General features: G+C 33.6%; 1 protein-coding gene across 1 annotated transcript in view; it reads left to right on the forward strand.

The window, feature by feature from the left end:
• Positions 1-16,873, forward strand: part of DNAH8 (dynein axonemal heavy chain 8) — a 167,913-nt gene that overhangs the window by 61,668 nt on the left and 89,372 nt on the right. The window contains exons 32-44 of the mRNA XM_064509531.1: positions 1,510-1,623; positions 4,119-4,181; positions 5,356-5,456; positions 6,267-6,404; positions 9,404-9,644; positions 10,728-10,927; positions 11,299-11,452; positions 11,550-11,713; positions 12,594-12,696; positions 13,264-13,368; positions 13,640-13,801; positions 15,357-15,581; positions 16,648-16,820. Coding sequence (XP_064365601.1) covers positions 1,510-1,623; positions 4,119-4,181; positions 5,356-5,456; positions 6,267-6,404; positions 9,404-9,644; positions 10,728-10,927; positions 11,299-11,452; positions 11,550-11,713; positions 12,594-12,696; positions 13,264-13,368; positions 13,640-13,801; positions 15,357-15,581; positions 16,648-16,820 — 1,943 coding nt within the window. The remainder of the gene's footprint in view (positions 1-1,509; positions 1,624-4,118; positions 4,182-5,355; positions 5,457-6,266; positions 6,405-9,403; positions 9,645-10,727; positions 10,928-11,298; positions 11,453-11,549; positions 11,714-12,593; positions 12,697-13,263; positions 13,369-13,639; positions 13,802-15,356; positions 15,582-16,647; positions 16,821-16,873) is intronic.

The raw sequence follows: 16,873 nt of genomic DNA on the forward strand, positions 1-16,873 counted from the left end.
TATATGTGAGCTGCAGCCTTTGGCTCTGTGAATCATTAGCTGCTGATCATTATACAGGTCAAGAAAAGGAACTGGCTGGACAAGAAGATGTTTCATCATCCAAGTTTCTGAAATCACCTTCACTGGACAAAGCAGTGGCGCTGCTTATAAGTTTCCTTATAACTGCAGAACATTTCAGGGAAGAGATGGCTGCAACCATGGCTCACTAGCTTTAGCAGTTCAATGGTTTTATGCATTTCCACAGATTCTATTACTACCAAGAATCCCTGAAAATTTGAACTCTGATTTGGTCACAACAGATCTGGTTGCCGCTATTGTCCCAATTAACAGTCAGTCCTGGTCTTTACACTCCCTGGCTAGAACATCTCATTCTTCCTGGACTGCTTTTTCCAAATTTTTATTTGGGTAAATGTCAATTTTAGAGCATCTTCAATGTAAAATTGTAGCAGGAAGAATGTCTGGGAAAAGAGTGGATATGTCTAGTTACCTGAATATCATACAGTCAGATGGGGCTAAGGCAAAAATTTTCAGACTTTATGCTATTTCAGTTGATTTTCTTTCCATTTATCCCAGCATATGGCTGCAATGCTCAGTTATATTCATGTCCTCTTAAAACATTATGCATTAATAGGGCCATCTACTTTTGATGCCCTGTTTTAGACTTGAAGGCAGTATGCCAGTCAGTGTTAGAATAAGATTCTAGCAGAAATACCATAGTGTATACAAGCTTTTTAAATCAGGTACAGAACTAAAAAAGCACTTAAAAAGAGAAAAAGGTCTTTAATAATGAACAGGGATAGTTTGCGTTTAATTGCTCCTAAACATATTCAGTTATTTGTGTTCATTCTCTTTTCTTGTTTGGTTACAATAAAGAAGCTCTGTGGCAGAAAACTATTTGTAATGATTGTTTGTCCATTACCTATATTCCTGGTTTTGTAGATGAGGTTAGGGTAGTTTCAGAGACCTTGTTTCTAAGCTGATTTAACCCTGGGTGTATGCAGAAGAAAGCAGACCCTGGTGGCTGAGGTCTTGTTTAAGGTGAAAGGAACTTACATATCTACAAAAAATGCATGACTGAATCGATTACCTGTGAAATAACATCGCTTTTCATGTCTTCACACATTATAGAATTAAATTTACTTTCCTGCCTCTTTTTGGGGGGAAGTTTTTCTGGAGGCATAGAAAATGAAAAAAGATCTCTTTTCTCTCCGTAACTCCCCTTTTTTCCTCCTCCTTTCCTTGTAATGAAACATGTTCACTTAAAGGGGGTGGTTGTTGCTTGCTAGAGAGTTGTTTCTTTTATTTTGATTTTTTTACACTTCACTTTACAACTCAAAAGTTGAAGATATAGCACCATATAAGAAAATAAGTCTGCCTGTTTAGCTGAAAGATCATTCATTTTTGTTCAGACCTTTAATACTTTTTATGTAATAATTTTGGTTTATATATAATTCAAATATCTGTTCCTAATTTTTAAATAACTTTGATCATTAATCTTTTGCATGTCAGTCCAGTGTTCAAGATGAGTTGGTTCAAGTTCAGCCCAAATTTAAGAGTAATCTACTAGAGTCAGTTGCAGTTTTTCGTGAGGATGTGTCAAACTTTGAAACGTCATATGAGACGGTAACTGAATTTAGTAGTTGTCTGTAAGATTTGTACTTAGTTCTGCAATTTTTTTGGTTTACATCAGTTGGGTACCAGAATTTTAATCTGCTGAGCTACTCATATGAATGTTTAATGTCATAGTTGCTAAGCAGTCATGGTTATAGGTCAAACTCTTCTTTTTAAACTCTTTGACTTCATCTTTACAAGAAAATAAAATGGACCTGGGCCCGTCGCCTGGCCTTGAGGTCATGCACCATGGCATGATTCATGTATATATGGAAGAACTCTTCTCTCCAGAACAGGATGTCTTTTTCCATACTGCTTCTGGGAAGGCAGTCTCTGGGCAGACTGGGAAAAGTCTGTGGTCTGTGAAGTTCCCTGAACTGTACCTGGGTATTGTTTGGGAGCATGTTAGTAGACCTGAACCATTCAGTGAGCATGCTAATAATCGTACAGTATGGATGATCCTGTCATAGATCTCATTCTCATTGCCCTGCCCTTATTTGGTTTAGCAGAATGGATACAACCCTTCTGGTTCCTGTAAAAGAGCTCCTCAGCTGACATTTGTTCACCTTTATTTCACAGTCCTACCACTTTAAACTACATCTTGGACTGAAGGCCTCATTTCCTGTTGCTGTAACCTCATAGTCCTACCTTTTGACACTCCAGGCTTTTTCTTCAGAGGTTTATGATCAATATGCTGATTTTAATTGTTCAGAAATAGTTTCTTCAAAACTGTTACTTATTCCTTGACTCAGTGGTACAAAACTTGGAAGGCAGGATTTTGCTTAAAAAATAACCAAGCATATACATTTCCTTATCTATATGTTATTTTTTCCCAGCGACATAAATGCTATTTGATGCTAGTCAGATCGCTTACCTCTGTCTCTGAATGAAAAGTAGGTTGTGCTGCTGCACAATAGTGTACCATTTGATTCTGGTTTTGATCACTGAAGAGAAATCTCTTCTGGTCCAGTGAGTGCTGTTTAGCGTTTAAGTGCTTCTGTATTATTTCCTCAAGGGCTACAATAATGGCATCCTATCTCTGTCATTATTTCTGCTTATGTTGTTCTCTACCCTTAGTGTTTTTTGATGGAATGCTGCATTCAAAAAAACCCTAAAATGGGTATGGGTAAACTAGGTTATATAATGATCTGTGTTTTAATAATGATCCTCCTTCAAATGAGGACAAATGTAACAGTTGGATAGATTTACCATCTGTCTTTTATATTGTGAGTTTCAATATAGCAGTTACCAGGCAATTATAAGTTAATATAAGTTTCAGGATCAAGAACCATGTTTTCCGTTACAGTGTCTCCTACAGGAGCATGAAAAAATTGCTTGTTATCTAAAAAGGATAGAATGTATCACAGAATTCTCTCCAAGCTTTTATTATGTTTTTGATATTTTGTAAGATTAGTGAAGCATAATTATACTTAATCTGTGACTTTACCCTGATTTTAGCAGAGAGAGATCTGCCTTTGTGTATCTTGTAAGAGAATTTTCTTGAAAAATCAGCTATTTTTAATGACACACAAATTTCAGAAATTTCAAAAATCCTCTAAATGAATTAGTAAATGAGTCCTCCCTTATGAGTGTTTGAAATTATTAGCATGGTCATTACAGACATGCTTCAAAGGGAAATCATGACCATAATTCTTTGGGACACCACTTTTGAAGAGCCTGGCTTCCTAACCTCCTTTTCTACTTCTTCAGCATATTCACTGGGTTTTTTTTTTGGTTTTTTTTTTTTTTTTTGAGTGAAAGAAATTGAGGGAAGTTGTGACCTTTTTCTTAGAGGCCTTTCTAATTCGTGAAATTTGCCTTTAGTGACATAGTGACATTGAAGATAGCTGATTATTTGTGTTGATGCTGAGACTGGGGAGCCCTTTCACAAAGCTAATGGGCATTGTTTTTAAGTGATTCTAACTTCTGTAATGTGTACACAACCTGCAGTGTAAAATTGCAGTCAGTGTATTTGAAGAAATGCAATTGCTAGTATGTAATCTTTTTGCCCTTTTGTTCTCAATCTCACAAATTGTACTCGCAAAGAAATTTTGTGCAATCTGAAGAAACTGCAATGAAAACAGGTCACAAATGAAGAGAAAAAAAATACCTGGTGATGCATGACATGACTAACTTCTAATGAGTCAGAAAATCTTACTTGAAAAATTCTAGTACATGTTGTGGCATCTTTGATCGCACCTCAGCATTTACAAGGATTGTCTGAAGCTGCTCACTGGATACTTTGTTTTCATCAAAAACAGAGTATGAAAGATGAGTCTCCTGTCTCCTGATAGTAAATTTAATAAAGCTAAAGATTTTTTTTAGTTTTTTAAAAGTTGTCTTCTCTTAGAGTCACCATTGTAACTGTTGCATTATCAAGACACAAAACTTTGATTGATTTTGGCTACGAAAAAATTGTGCATTTTCTGATGATCTGTAAATATACAGTATGCCTTCAGTCACCTTGAGAATTAATATTCAATTTTTGTTAACTGTTTGTTTAAAAGGAAGGACCTATGGTTCCGAATATTCCACCTCAAGAAGCCAGTAATAGGCTACAGATATTTCAGGTAAGAAAATAAACTTCTAAATTTCCAGTAATTAAAATTAGATCCACTGCTGTTTATCAAAACAAGTTTAGAAAAAGAACTATTTACAATCTTTGGTAAGACCTACTTACCACAGTAGGTCTTGATGGATATTTTACATAGTATTCTGTTAACTACACTTTAATTTCTATCAGGCAGTGCTTTCCTTAATGTGGAGGGAATGGTTGATGAGTAACCTTGCTTCATTCTTCACTTTTCATGAGCAGGGATTACCTGTATGACATAGTAAGAGCAGTAAAACAGGGAAGAGCCAAGTACAACTTGATAAGGACTGAAAGAAAACCAAGTTACTTGCCAGTTGCTTGAGCCTGTCTTTTCCTCTTGTAGAGATATTTTCCATCAGAGAGCTGAAAGGCAAGCCTTGCCTTTTAAAATTTGTTGAGAACCTGAGTTTATGGTTCTACAACCACTTTTTAATCTATTTTTAATCCTTTTTCCCTTCTCTGTGGGTTATAGTAACTTGGAGATTTTTTTCAACAGGACTTTTTGTCAGTCTTGCATATTGTGTAGCATTGACTCTAAAAAGTGAATTGAAAGTTAATGAAAAGCACTAGCAAACTAACAGAAGTTGCTCAAACCTCACATTGAATCTAACGTACTGAAAATTGAGTGATTCTGATTGAATTTGATGTTCAGACATATTTCATTTATTTTGCCAAGAAAATACTTTATACTTATGGATAGTAATTGCCAAAATCATCATTCTTCCCTTTCTCTATATTGATCCTACATCTGTTTTTTTCTGTTTGACAGTCATTATACTTTTTCTGAAAGTAATTTTATTTTTGACACTCTTCAGTGTTTCTTTTCAGGCTGCATATGTTACCAGCTGATACAAATATTCTCCTTCTTCTGCCTGGATGATGTGGAATTAATTGCACATCCTATTTTTATAAAATGTTTCTTCAAAGTATTGCTTGTTATATACATGTTCACTAGTTGAACTCAAGATATGAGTATTATATTACATGAGAAATGCTTCAAAAATATTAAAGTGGTTTTTCAGATATATAAGTATGCCCCTAATAGGATTGTTTTAAGACAACTTTAGAACTGCTTAATGATTTATTATTAGAAAATTTTAAATTAAAAAAATCTGTGTTCAGTTTGCCTGTATGAATCCTAATTTTATCAGGTTAATTTTGATGAACTCTGGAGAAAGTTTGTCACGTACTCATCTGGTGAACAGTTATTTGGATTGCCTGTCACAGACTATGAAGTTTTACATAAAGTCAGGTAACTGTGGAAATACAGCTGTCTTAGGTGTATATTAAGTATGTTAGAAAGGCTTGGGGTAAACTGAAGAAGCAATAAAATGTTAGAGATCTAAAGAATTTGCTGATAGAGAATGATTTTACTTATTTATTTTATTAACAGAACCATAGCAGATTATTTTGCTCTTAGGACTATGCATAGAAAAGCAGAATAGAATGTCCTAGAAATAGACCTGTGTAAGTGTATGAATAAATTAGTATTATGTAATAAGACGTGGTACAAACAAGGAGAGGAGAGGTCTGCATATCATCATGCATGGAATATGTAACTAGAGGTCTATGAAAGTTAAATTTTCTGAGCTAATGCACTAATGAGAATCAAGTTCTAAAGTTTCTGCACTAACCATTTTGATGGTTTGATGATGATTCACACTGGCTGTATTTACATCAACATTTTAGTTCATATCCAGAGTGTGCTTCTGAAGTAAATTGACCAGTTGTCCCCACTTGCCATGCTTTACTTTGCACTTCTGAGCCAGCTCTGGGTATGTAAACAAGATTCCTTTTGGATGAAACTGAAGTTTTTTAGAACTAGACCAAAGCAAAACTACTCTAAAGTATGTTTTGTATGGCTATTGGGTCCTCAGCACCATCTGTCTACTCTTTTTTATGGATTTTATTAATAAATTGTTTTTTTTCCAGATTAAGAAGCATAATCTAATTGACCTACCTCAACACATTGTGATAATGTTACAGATATCACATATTTAAGTGTTCAGGGCTATCCACACAGATGATTGTAATTGTTGATACAATATTTTTTTTCTTGTAGGAAGGAGTTAGGCTTGCTCCAGAAATTGTATGGTTTATATGATACTGTAATGAACAACATCAGTGGTTATTATGAGATACTTTGGACAGATGTAGATATTGAAAAAATTAATGCTGAACTTCTGGATTTTCAAAACAGGTGTGCTCATGATATGAACTGTAACTGATGTTAAATGCATTAAGAATTAGGTGACTTCAATAAAGCTATTTGATATATTTAAATGCAAAGCTTCCATAAATAAGGTTTATCATGAAGTAATTTGGGCCCTTTAACGAGGAGTGGGATCTCACTATAATTTTAGTTAACCAGCCTTTTACCTGTAGTTGTATAATAGAAAGGCATATGATGAACTGAAGAGTGTATCTCCTTATCTACACCAAGAAGATAGCCAGAAGTTTATTTGGAAAAGGCAAGTTCCTCGACTAGGAGGATTAGCTCATTGACTTTAAGTGCGGAATGTAAGAATAATATTTCTGAGTCTTCTGAAATATTTTATCCCATTCTTAAAACATTTGTGCCATTTGAAATACTTCAACAGTGTCTTATATAGTATGGTTTTGTTAAAAAGTTATCTTACAGACCATTACAGTAAAGTTGAAAGCTTAAAATGTTTTTGATATTGTTGAAAGGATTAAGATGTAATTAGTTTGATTCAGAAGTATTTTCTAACCTTTTAATTTAACTCAATTTTTAATATTTTAAAAACTGTTGTTACTGTTTTGGGGAAAAATATAGTACAGAAGATTAAGACAAGGATTATTTCACAAAAGAATGACTGCATCATTGAGTCTAGTCCCCTGTTATCCTGCTGCATTATCTAATCCTGTTCATAAGCTTGGCAAGCTCCATCTTAAAACAACTTCAGCTTTCTTTGCACTTCTTTCCTCTCAGTGCTCATATTGGAACAATATTCCAGAATCTCTCTTTACAAATTTCCAAAATAAATGGCCAGTTGATACACACTTGCTGTTGTGCCAACATTTGGTATTTTAGAGTATATCTATATTGCAGTCACAGAGTAATTCAAGCCTATTAAAGAGGTTTAAATCAATCTTAGATAATGATAAAGTCTGACTGCTGGAATATAGAGCTCAGCAAGTGCTGAGTTACATTACTCTCTGAAATTGACAGCTTAACAGTTCATGTAGCAGTATATAGAAGGGCAGTTATTTGCATGACTGTAGTGAAGAGAAAATTGTTAGTAAAAATAGTTCTTCCTCAAGCTGCTGTTAAGTGTGCCACATCCCATCTGTTTAAGAAAGGTAATCATATCCTTTCATTATCCATTTTGCCAATATATCTTACCTCTTGGGGGAGAGCATCTGTGCTACAGAATGTGAAATTTCTTGATTGATTTTCTCTGTTACTGTTTTCTACTTCAAGGCATCCTGGTAGTTTAGTAAGTAATTGGAATATACTTTGTATTCCAAAACAAACTTTTTTCAAAGTAGAAAATGTAATATATATTTTCCTGAAGGTTACCTGATATATTGTATCAAATATATTGTTTTAATGCGTATAATCAGTAAGTGAAGAATTTCTGTAGTTTGGAATTGCGCTTCCGACAGCCAGAGTTGAAGGTTGGGTCTTAGATTTGCATTGTTTTTGAATTTCATAGAGGGGAAACATTAACCATGGACTAATAACCTTTCAAGGAAATATTTGCTAAAGAGGATTTTTCTTTCCCAAACTGGAGGTTGCATATGCTGTTAGAATGTCACAGACTAAGATTGTCTCTAAGAAGCAAGATATTGACAAATACCTGATGGGTAGTATCTCATCTTTGTGTAAAACAGTCTCCTGGCTCACAAGGTTCAGTAAGGGTAACAGGGTTCTGAGCTCTGGACCTTTAGCATGCTGTTCAAAATCTGCCTGTTTGCCACCTCTGACTCCCATGCCCTAAATACTGAACCCCACATTAACCTCACATTAAGTAGTGAATGAAAAGAGAGGCTGCATTTTCTCATTAAAAAAAAAAAACAAAAAAATCAGTTATTTTTAGCCTGCGTTGTTTCCTAAGGACAAGGTTGATCTGTGATATCACTGACTCTGCCTGTGCTCCTGCTTTTCTGCCTTTCTGAATATATATATATATTTAATCTATTGGCTACTTTTAACTTAATTTGGCAGATTTCTTACAAAATAACCATTTGCACCTATAACTTTTATAAAAGCCAAAACTTTACAATAGGGAGCAAACAGATGCAAAGTACTTTTTCTCCCCTCAGGGAAAGGCAGGCAGATATTAAACATTAGACAGCAACCAGGCAGCTAACAAACATGAATGTACTGTCAGGCTGGGCAGCACCAACATAACTCTAAACCAGACACAGACCGCTGTATCTTGCTTGGTTATAGAGGACGTTAAATTGTTTCAGTAGGAGGTAGAGAGTTAAGGGATGAAGAATGCATAACCAAGGGAAATACGAACCGGGCTTTATTACTTTTCCTGACGATGGAATACTTTATTATTTGCAGTAGGAGATTGCTTTGGTGAGTCAACTTCTGTTTAATTCTTAGTGGATAGAATCTATAAAAGTGGAGTCAAAGAAATAATTATTCATTTAACCTCTTTTTTCTCTCTCTCTCCCTGTTAAAAATGTCTCATTTCTCATTTTCTTAGCTAATAGTTTCATGACCACTAGCAAACTAGAGGAGAAAGTGGTCATGTATTTCTAACTTTGCTGTCTTTCTCAGAAGTGGTATGATAATATACAAGTGCAATGTGCATTACTGTTATTGTAAGTTGAAGCAAATATTACATTTGTGCAAGGATTACATGTGTGAAATCAGCCTATTTGGCAGGGTTCTGTTTGCCAGTACAGAGTTTATAATGATAAACAGCTAAGTGGCATATGTGTTCATGCAAACTGCAGTGTATCTGTTTATTTACAGAGAGTATATCAGTGGTTAAAACTGCTAAATATTGTGCATTTTTTAGGAGGGAATTTGCATTAGTTTTTCCTAAAAAGATAAATTTACACAAGTTGGAGTTTTACAGTCATTCTTTTGTAGAAAATGTTGACCTTAATTAAAAAAAAAAATAATCTCACCTCATTTGTTTTAAAAACATTTTAAAAATTTCCGATTTTGGCAAACATGGCATTTACTACTATATTAATTTAACTCAACTAAAGGTGCCGTAAGCTACCTAAAGGAATCAAAAACTGGCAAGCGTTTTTAGATCTCAAGAAAAGAATTGATGATTTTAGTGAGTCTTGTCCTTTGTTGGAAATGATGACCAACAAAGCAATGAAGCAGAGACACTGGAATCGTATAGCTGAAACAACAGGACATCAGTTTGACATGGAATCTGATACCTTTTGCCTTCAAAATATCATGGAAGCACCACTTCTTAAACATAAAGATGATATTGAGGTTTGTATATGCATTTTCACTGCTTTTTCATTTTTTATTATCAGAAAAAATGATATAAATGATTACTTATGAAATGATCACCTAAAAATTGTATTTTAATGTAATTAAAGACTCTAGCTGTCAGTTAGACCACACTATTTTAAAACTACATTGTATTTAGAAGTTCTTACCCATATGGACAAAGACATAGGTGGCAGCTGTGAAATCTTTGGAAAGACCTTTCTAGATAATTTCTCCACATTCCTCCTATCCCTATATTCTATAACTTTCCTACTCCATGTTAAACATAAAAAGCAAACAAAATTTCAGAAGATCATGGTCACTTAATTTTTTACTCAGTGATTGTTTTAAAGGTTTGCAAACAAATCACAGATTTTACGCAGAAAACTCCATGCTTCTTAGTATGTAATGTGAATACTTTCCTAGATGTTTACATCTTCTTCTGAACCATACATCTTCAAAACATCTCCCACATAACCTGAACAAAATTCTGGATAGAGTTTGGGAAGTTCTATAGGGTAAATATATATGTTAATGATATTATATTCATACTTCATTTGATTTTATGGAAGCATTCCAAGTGCATGTGCCTAAACTACAAGCGTAAGACCTCAAGCAAGGTGATGTAATTTTGAATTTAGCTCTGCTTTGAATAGAACTTTGGACTAGATGACCTCCAGAGGTCCTTTCCAACCTAAATTGCTCCTTGGTTCTGTAAATTGAAATATGATGACATTAAGCGTTCATGTGAAAGTGAGTCCATATCACTAATATCCAAAAAAAGATATAGAAATGATGATTCAGAAATCTGTTGATACATGAATAGCAAAATGTGAAGCTACAGAAATGGAATCTGCATGCATTTATTTTGAAGTGTGTATTTTTCAGTTATTCATACATTTAATTTCAGTGAGATTTCAATTAAAACGGGTAGAGTAGTCTCTGCATTTGTGTGATAGATGTCTTACTGCTTAATAAAATTTCATATATTGTTTTTAATTATTCCATTATTAGACATATAATATTAGGGAAGGTTTTATTTCTGAAGAATGTAGATGCTAAAAAGTGGTTCTTTCTTTGCAGGATATATGCATATCTGCTATAAAGGAAAAGGATATAGAAGCCAAACTATCTCAAATAGTTGATAGTTGGGGAGGCCAAATTCTGAGCTTTTCATCATTCAAAGGGAGAGGAGAGCTACTGTTAAAGGGAACTGAATCAGCAGAAATTATAACCTTGATGGAGGACAGTTTAATGATTCTTGGCTCTTTACTCAGCAATAGGTAACTTTTAAAAGGGTTTTTTTTGGTATTTTCAGAATTTTTGAATGTTGACCCTAAACAGAATGAAATAGCAGTTGTATTATTAGACTTAATCAGCAGTAAATGTGGATGGAATGTTATCCTTCCAGTAAAAAAAGACCAGAAGTTAAAATGGCTGATTAAAAACTTCCCTCAAGTGGCAAACTTTCGTAACAACAATCTATTCTCTCAATATATTTGAATATAAGCAAGTTGATACAAAGTTTTTAGGAGATTCTTCTTTCTCTCTGAAGTCAAACAAGTGTTTTTACCATTGTAAACATTTTCGTTTGTTACTTTATAATAGCTTCCTTTAGAATTAAATAATTTTTATTACCCCTCTTTGATTTTAGATACAATGCACCATTTAAAAAGGAAATTCAGAGCTGGATTTATAAACTAAGCAGCTCTACTGACATAATTGAAGAATGGCTGGTTGTGCAGAACCTCTGGGTTTATCTCGAAGCGGTTTTTGTAGGGGGAGATATTGCAAAGCAGTTACCCCAGGTAAACTTATAATACTTGTCTATTATTATGGATTAAAAACTGTAATTATTTCCAACAGACTGTTCTGGGAAAGTACTAATGTTTTAATCATATATAGGAAGCAAAACGCTTTCAGAATATTGACAAATCATGGATAAAAATAATGCAACGAGCACATGAAAACCCAAATGTGATCAACTGCTGTGTTGGAGATGAGACTATGGGGCAACTTCTCCCTCATTTACATGAACAGTTGGAAGCGTGTCAGAAATCACTTACAGGGTAGGAATTGTTTGGCTTTTAATGTCTTATTATTTCATGAATAGTTTATATAAAACTAGTATCACTTTTGTTACAGGCCAAATATTTGAAATGTTTCTAAGTGTGAATCTGGAGAGGGAATCTGCTTTTTCCAGATTATACCTATAGTTTCCACTTACTTCAGAATAACATACTTCAATGTCTAGCAATAGGAGAACAGTTGCCTAAACTTCCTGTAATTAGTTTTCTTCAAAACTCTCTAGGTAATCCTTAGATAATCTCCCAAGAATGGGAATTTGTGTTTGTAATACTTGAAGATTTTATTACAGTTTGTGTAATTTTTTTCAGATAAAATTAGATAGTAACCAAACTTGGAAGATCTGAGGGCAAAGTAGGCAATAACTGTTTACTGTCCATATTCATTAAAAAAAAGTATTTAAAATTACACATAAAACCCATAAATTTTTATGTAACTGTTCTGAGAATTATTGGTGGTTGGAAAGGTCATTACAACATTCAGCATATTTCTTACTTCAACTGTGAGAATACACCTGCACCCAGGGGTGATGATCTGTATGGTCCTACGAAGGAAGTACAGTACAGTTAGTGAGCAAGCACCAATTTGCTTTGTGTATGTATGAGCCAATAATTTTGTGACAGTTCAAAGCATGTTTAAAATTTTTTATTCTTTTTGAAAAGTATTCATTATTCAAAACTTTACTTGTGTGTTCTTAAAATGCTATCCTTAGAGATTGACTTTAGCATGTGCCAAATTCTTTTTTGAATTAAAACTATACCTGTAGAAAATAAAATATTCTTAATATTTCACTCTTATTTTGCATCTTAAGTAGAAAAATAAAGAGATGAAAAATTCTAATAAAAATCTTGTTTAATTTTAAAGATACTTAGAGAAGAAAAGGCTACTGTTTCCTAGATTCTTTTTTGTCTCTGATCCCGCCCTTCTTGAAATTCTTGGACAAGCAAGTGATTCTCATACAATTCAGGTACATCTTTAGTGATTTTTTTCTACTTATAACTAACAATTTTAAATATGGGAAAGCACTTAATGAATTAAAATCTAGCCATTTTATTCTTGTAACTTTTGCTTGAAGGAGAAATTTTCAGTTGTCTCTCGTTAGTCTTTAAAATATGAAGTGTGCATGTGTTATCTAAAAAATCTTCAAAATTGAAGACTCTAAAATATTGTCCTGTCTCATGATTTGCTGGAGCTTAGTGCTTCGAAAGTCAAACTAAGAGAAGGTACCTGTGAGGCTTTCCTGTTTTGCATACTGCAAATTTAGTCTGGCTAATTTGGATTGTTGCTTAGAGTTGACTGAGATATAATAGTTGATCTCATACAATCTATTCTGCTAGCTCAGTTCTGGAAACTGTAGCAAACAGCTGATGGAGGTACAATGCTACACAAACATTTTTGTAATTATTACATACAGGTGGCCTGAAGCTCAATTACCTTTGCAGAATAACCTTACTTCAGATTTTTTTTTCTATTTTTGTTAATATTGTATATTTACATTGAATGACTTCTTAATTGTCCTTAATTATTCTTACAGCCACATCTGCCTTCCATATCTGACAATATAAATGAAGTACAGTTTCACCCAAAGGATTATGATCGCATAATGGCAGTCATATCAAGAGAAGGAGAAAAAATTCCAGTAATTCTCTAAATTTCTTATAGTTTTTCAGAAATTTTCTTAATAGATAAATCATACTATTATTAAATAAGTATATATTAAACTGAATTATTGTTAATTGATCAATGTAATAAAATGATTATCTTCAATAAGTAAATTTCCATGTTTATTGAAATTAAATCTGTAATTCTCTTGAATAGAAATTTAGTAATTATTTTGTAACTAATGCTCTTGAAGAGAAATTTGGTAACTGTGTTCTATTTTGTACCTTTTACTTGTATTAATTTTTCAGTTGGACACTCCAGTGAATGCAAAAGGACCAGTAGAGCTTTGGTTGCTAGACTTGTTGCGTGTGCAACAGAATTCATTGCATGGCATAATTAGAGCAGCGTATTACCAAGTTAGTGACCGTGGATATCAGTTGCTGAATTTTCTTAATCACTTCCCAGCACAGGTGAGAATACAGGATGTGGATTTATGTGTGTAGTCTGGGATAGGGGAGGCGGGATGGAAAGAGCATGTAAACTGAGGTTTATATGAGGAAGCTACCATAGAGGAAACAAGGATATGGATTTACTTTGTAGCAGGCAACCCTTAATGACTTCAATTTTGGTAATCTATAGAAAGCATAATATTTTTCTTATAATAACTTTATTTCTTATATTTTCCTATAGTTAAACTTTAAAATGATTTGTCTTCTCCTGGGGAATATGAAGTCCATCTTATATTTTCTGTGATGGGTATTGAACCTCTTTAATATGTAAAATATTATGTAATACATATATGTATATAGAACGTATATATAAAATATTGTTATGTATAAAATATTTAATATTTACATGTATAAAATATGTATTTATAACAAAGTCGTGTATTACCTTAAGGTACTTGCTTTAGAAGCCTGTCACTTTTCTTTAAACAGATAAGGACTATCTTATTTGAATTTCAGATGTTTAAAAGGGGCTTAATTACCATCTGTAGAGATCTTCTTCCCCATGCCTTGCCAATGCAAATATTTCCAGATTATGATTGTATAAAAAAACATGTTCAAAGAATTATCTGTGTTAAAAATGGTGAACAGATATGGGATAGAAAAAGAAGAAAATGGGCTTGGGCCAAGAAATTTAAAGTATAGAGAATGAAAAGCTGTGTTAGAACGCAGAAGAAACTGGTCAGAATACTACAAATACTACAAAAAATTTTTTTTCCTCATTAATTTATCTGTTATTCTATCATAAATTTGCCTTAAATGCTACTAGTGATAGCCTAATCGCTCTATAATGGTAAAGTATTTCCTGCTACACAGTCTGTGTAACCATGAACTCATTGCAGATATAAAGAGATAGAAAAATAGGAAGAGTAGATAAGTCAAATTCTTAGGTCTTGGTGCTCTGTAAATGGATGAAAAATGTGGGGAAAAAAGGTACTGGCATACCTCTTGTCTATCCCAAGTTTTAGCATACACATGCCTGATGCTGTAAATCAGTCTGAGACTGCCATTTACACTCAACTTCCTATTACTCTCTAGGTTTATTTGGAAGCAAAGTAGTTCAGTGGGCTATTATCCCAACATGACAGTATGTTAGCCTGATAGCAATCCATCCCATGTTCAGCAGAATATGTATAGAATTTTTTGAAGTTCTTATATTAGCTGTGAACTGGCAATGGGAAATTTTCAGAGGGACTTCTCCACACAATTTAAGACCATTTATGTTTATATCACTGGAGTACTCTAATGGCTTGTAAGTGAAACTGAGAATTGTACTTAACTTGCTTGTGTGACATAAATTTTCATAAAAGATTTAAAATGTTTTCTCATGAGTTTCCAGTCCCACTGCGGAACCATTTAACTCAGGCACAATATCATGCTGAGATAGCCATTTCTGGGTCCAGTGATAATTTGGGACTCTCTGCACCATAATTTATTGTTGCTATTACACCCAAGGCATTGTAAGTCTGGTGTTCAACAAACGATTCTTTTTTTATTTGCTTACATATTAAATTTGTAGGTTGGATTATTGGGAATTCAAATGTTGTGGACACATGATGCAGAAGAAGCTCTACACAACGCTAAAGATGACAGAAAAATCATGCAAGTAACCAATGCGAGGTTTCTGGATATTTTGAATACTTTGATTAGCCAGACCACACATGATCTTTCCAAGTCTGACAGAGTGAAATTTGAAACCCTGGTCACCATTCATGTACATCAGCGTGATATTTTTGATGATTTGGTAAAGTACAGATTTTGATTTCTGAAAATTAAATATATTTTCTGTCATAGCGATAATCTTTCATATATGTGGTAGCTATGACTACACATGTGTATACATCTGTTTATAAGACAAAGATGTGCATAGTCTCACTGTAGTAAAAATAGTACATTTTTGCTTAAACTAGAATGAAATCTATTATTTCTGTCATCTACATTTTGTATCCAAACTTTTACATTTTTCCTAGAATGTTTCAATTCTCTGTTTCTTGAAGAATTACTGAGTCTGAGTGGGTGTTGTGGCTTTATCATCACAGATAATTTCCTTGTGGCTTGTTAGACAACCTCAGTAGTTGGCTGTAATAGGGCTAGGTATCCACTAGGTTGCACTTTAAGTCCACCCATTTTAGGGTGACAGCAAGGATAGCAACATCTTCCATTTCTCCTAGTTTTTTCTTCATGTCTGTCCTACTTTTTAGAGAGCAACTTACTAGGATTCTCTTATTGGTTGCATAGGAGAATACACAGCAGACAAACAGAAACAACTGCTAAAATCATCAAATGATGCCTGTCCCAAGCTTGAACTTTTTAGACTGTGCTTAGTACTTTGCATTCTTTTATTCTTTGAGGAATGCCAGCCTTTAATAATACATCCTTGACTTTTTTTTGCTGTTGACAGCACAAGCTTACTAGAATAAATTCCACATAATTTGACTTTAATGCCTCCCTCCTCACATTCCTTATTTCATTTATCAGGCCCTTTGTTCCAGTTTGTTAGGTGGATTAATGGAATGGCATTTGCTAATTTCACTTGGATGGTTAGATGCATTATCAAAGCAATTTAAGATTTATTTGATTAACGGACAGATTTATTCATTTGAATGATCAGGATATTTGTTAATATTCATTGAACATACATCTATACTTATTATACAATGCTTAAATGTATTTCAGTTTACTAACACCAAAACTTTAGCTTGAGTAGTCACTGATTATTCTCTTAATACAGATTATCATTATATTGTAGCTATCAAGGGCAATAAAAATGTGCTCAGATATAACATGAACATTTGTTTACTTTCTTCAAGGTAAAAATGCACATCAAATCACCAACTGATTTTGAATGGTTAAAGCAGTCCAGATTCTATTTTAAGGAGGATTTCGATCAAGTCTTGGTATGCATTACGGATGTTGATTTTGTTTACCAAAATGAATTTCTGGGCTGCACTGATCGTCTGGTTATAACGCCTCTTACAGACAGGTTAGAAACAATAACTACATGTAATAAACAATTTTTAAATATATCTTATTTAT

Source organism: Dromaius novaehollandiae, chromosome 3 (genome assembly GCF_036370855.1).
Source record: "Dromaius novaehollandiae isolate bDroNov1 chromosome 3, bDroNov1.hap1, whole genome shotgun sequence".
Classification (NCBI taxonomy): Eukaryota; Metazoa; Chordata; class Aves; order Casuariiformes; family Dromaiidae; genus Dromaius; species Dromaius novaehollandiae.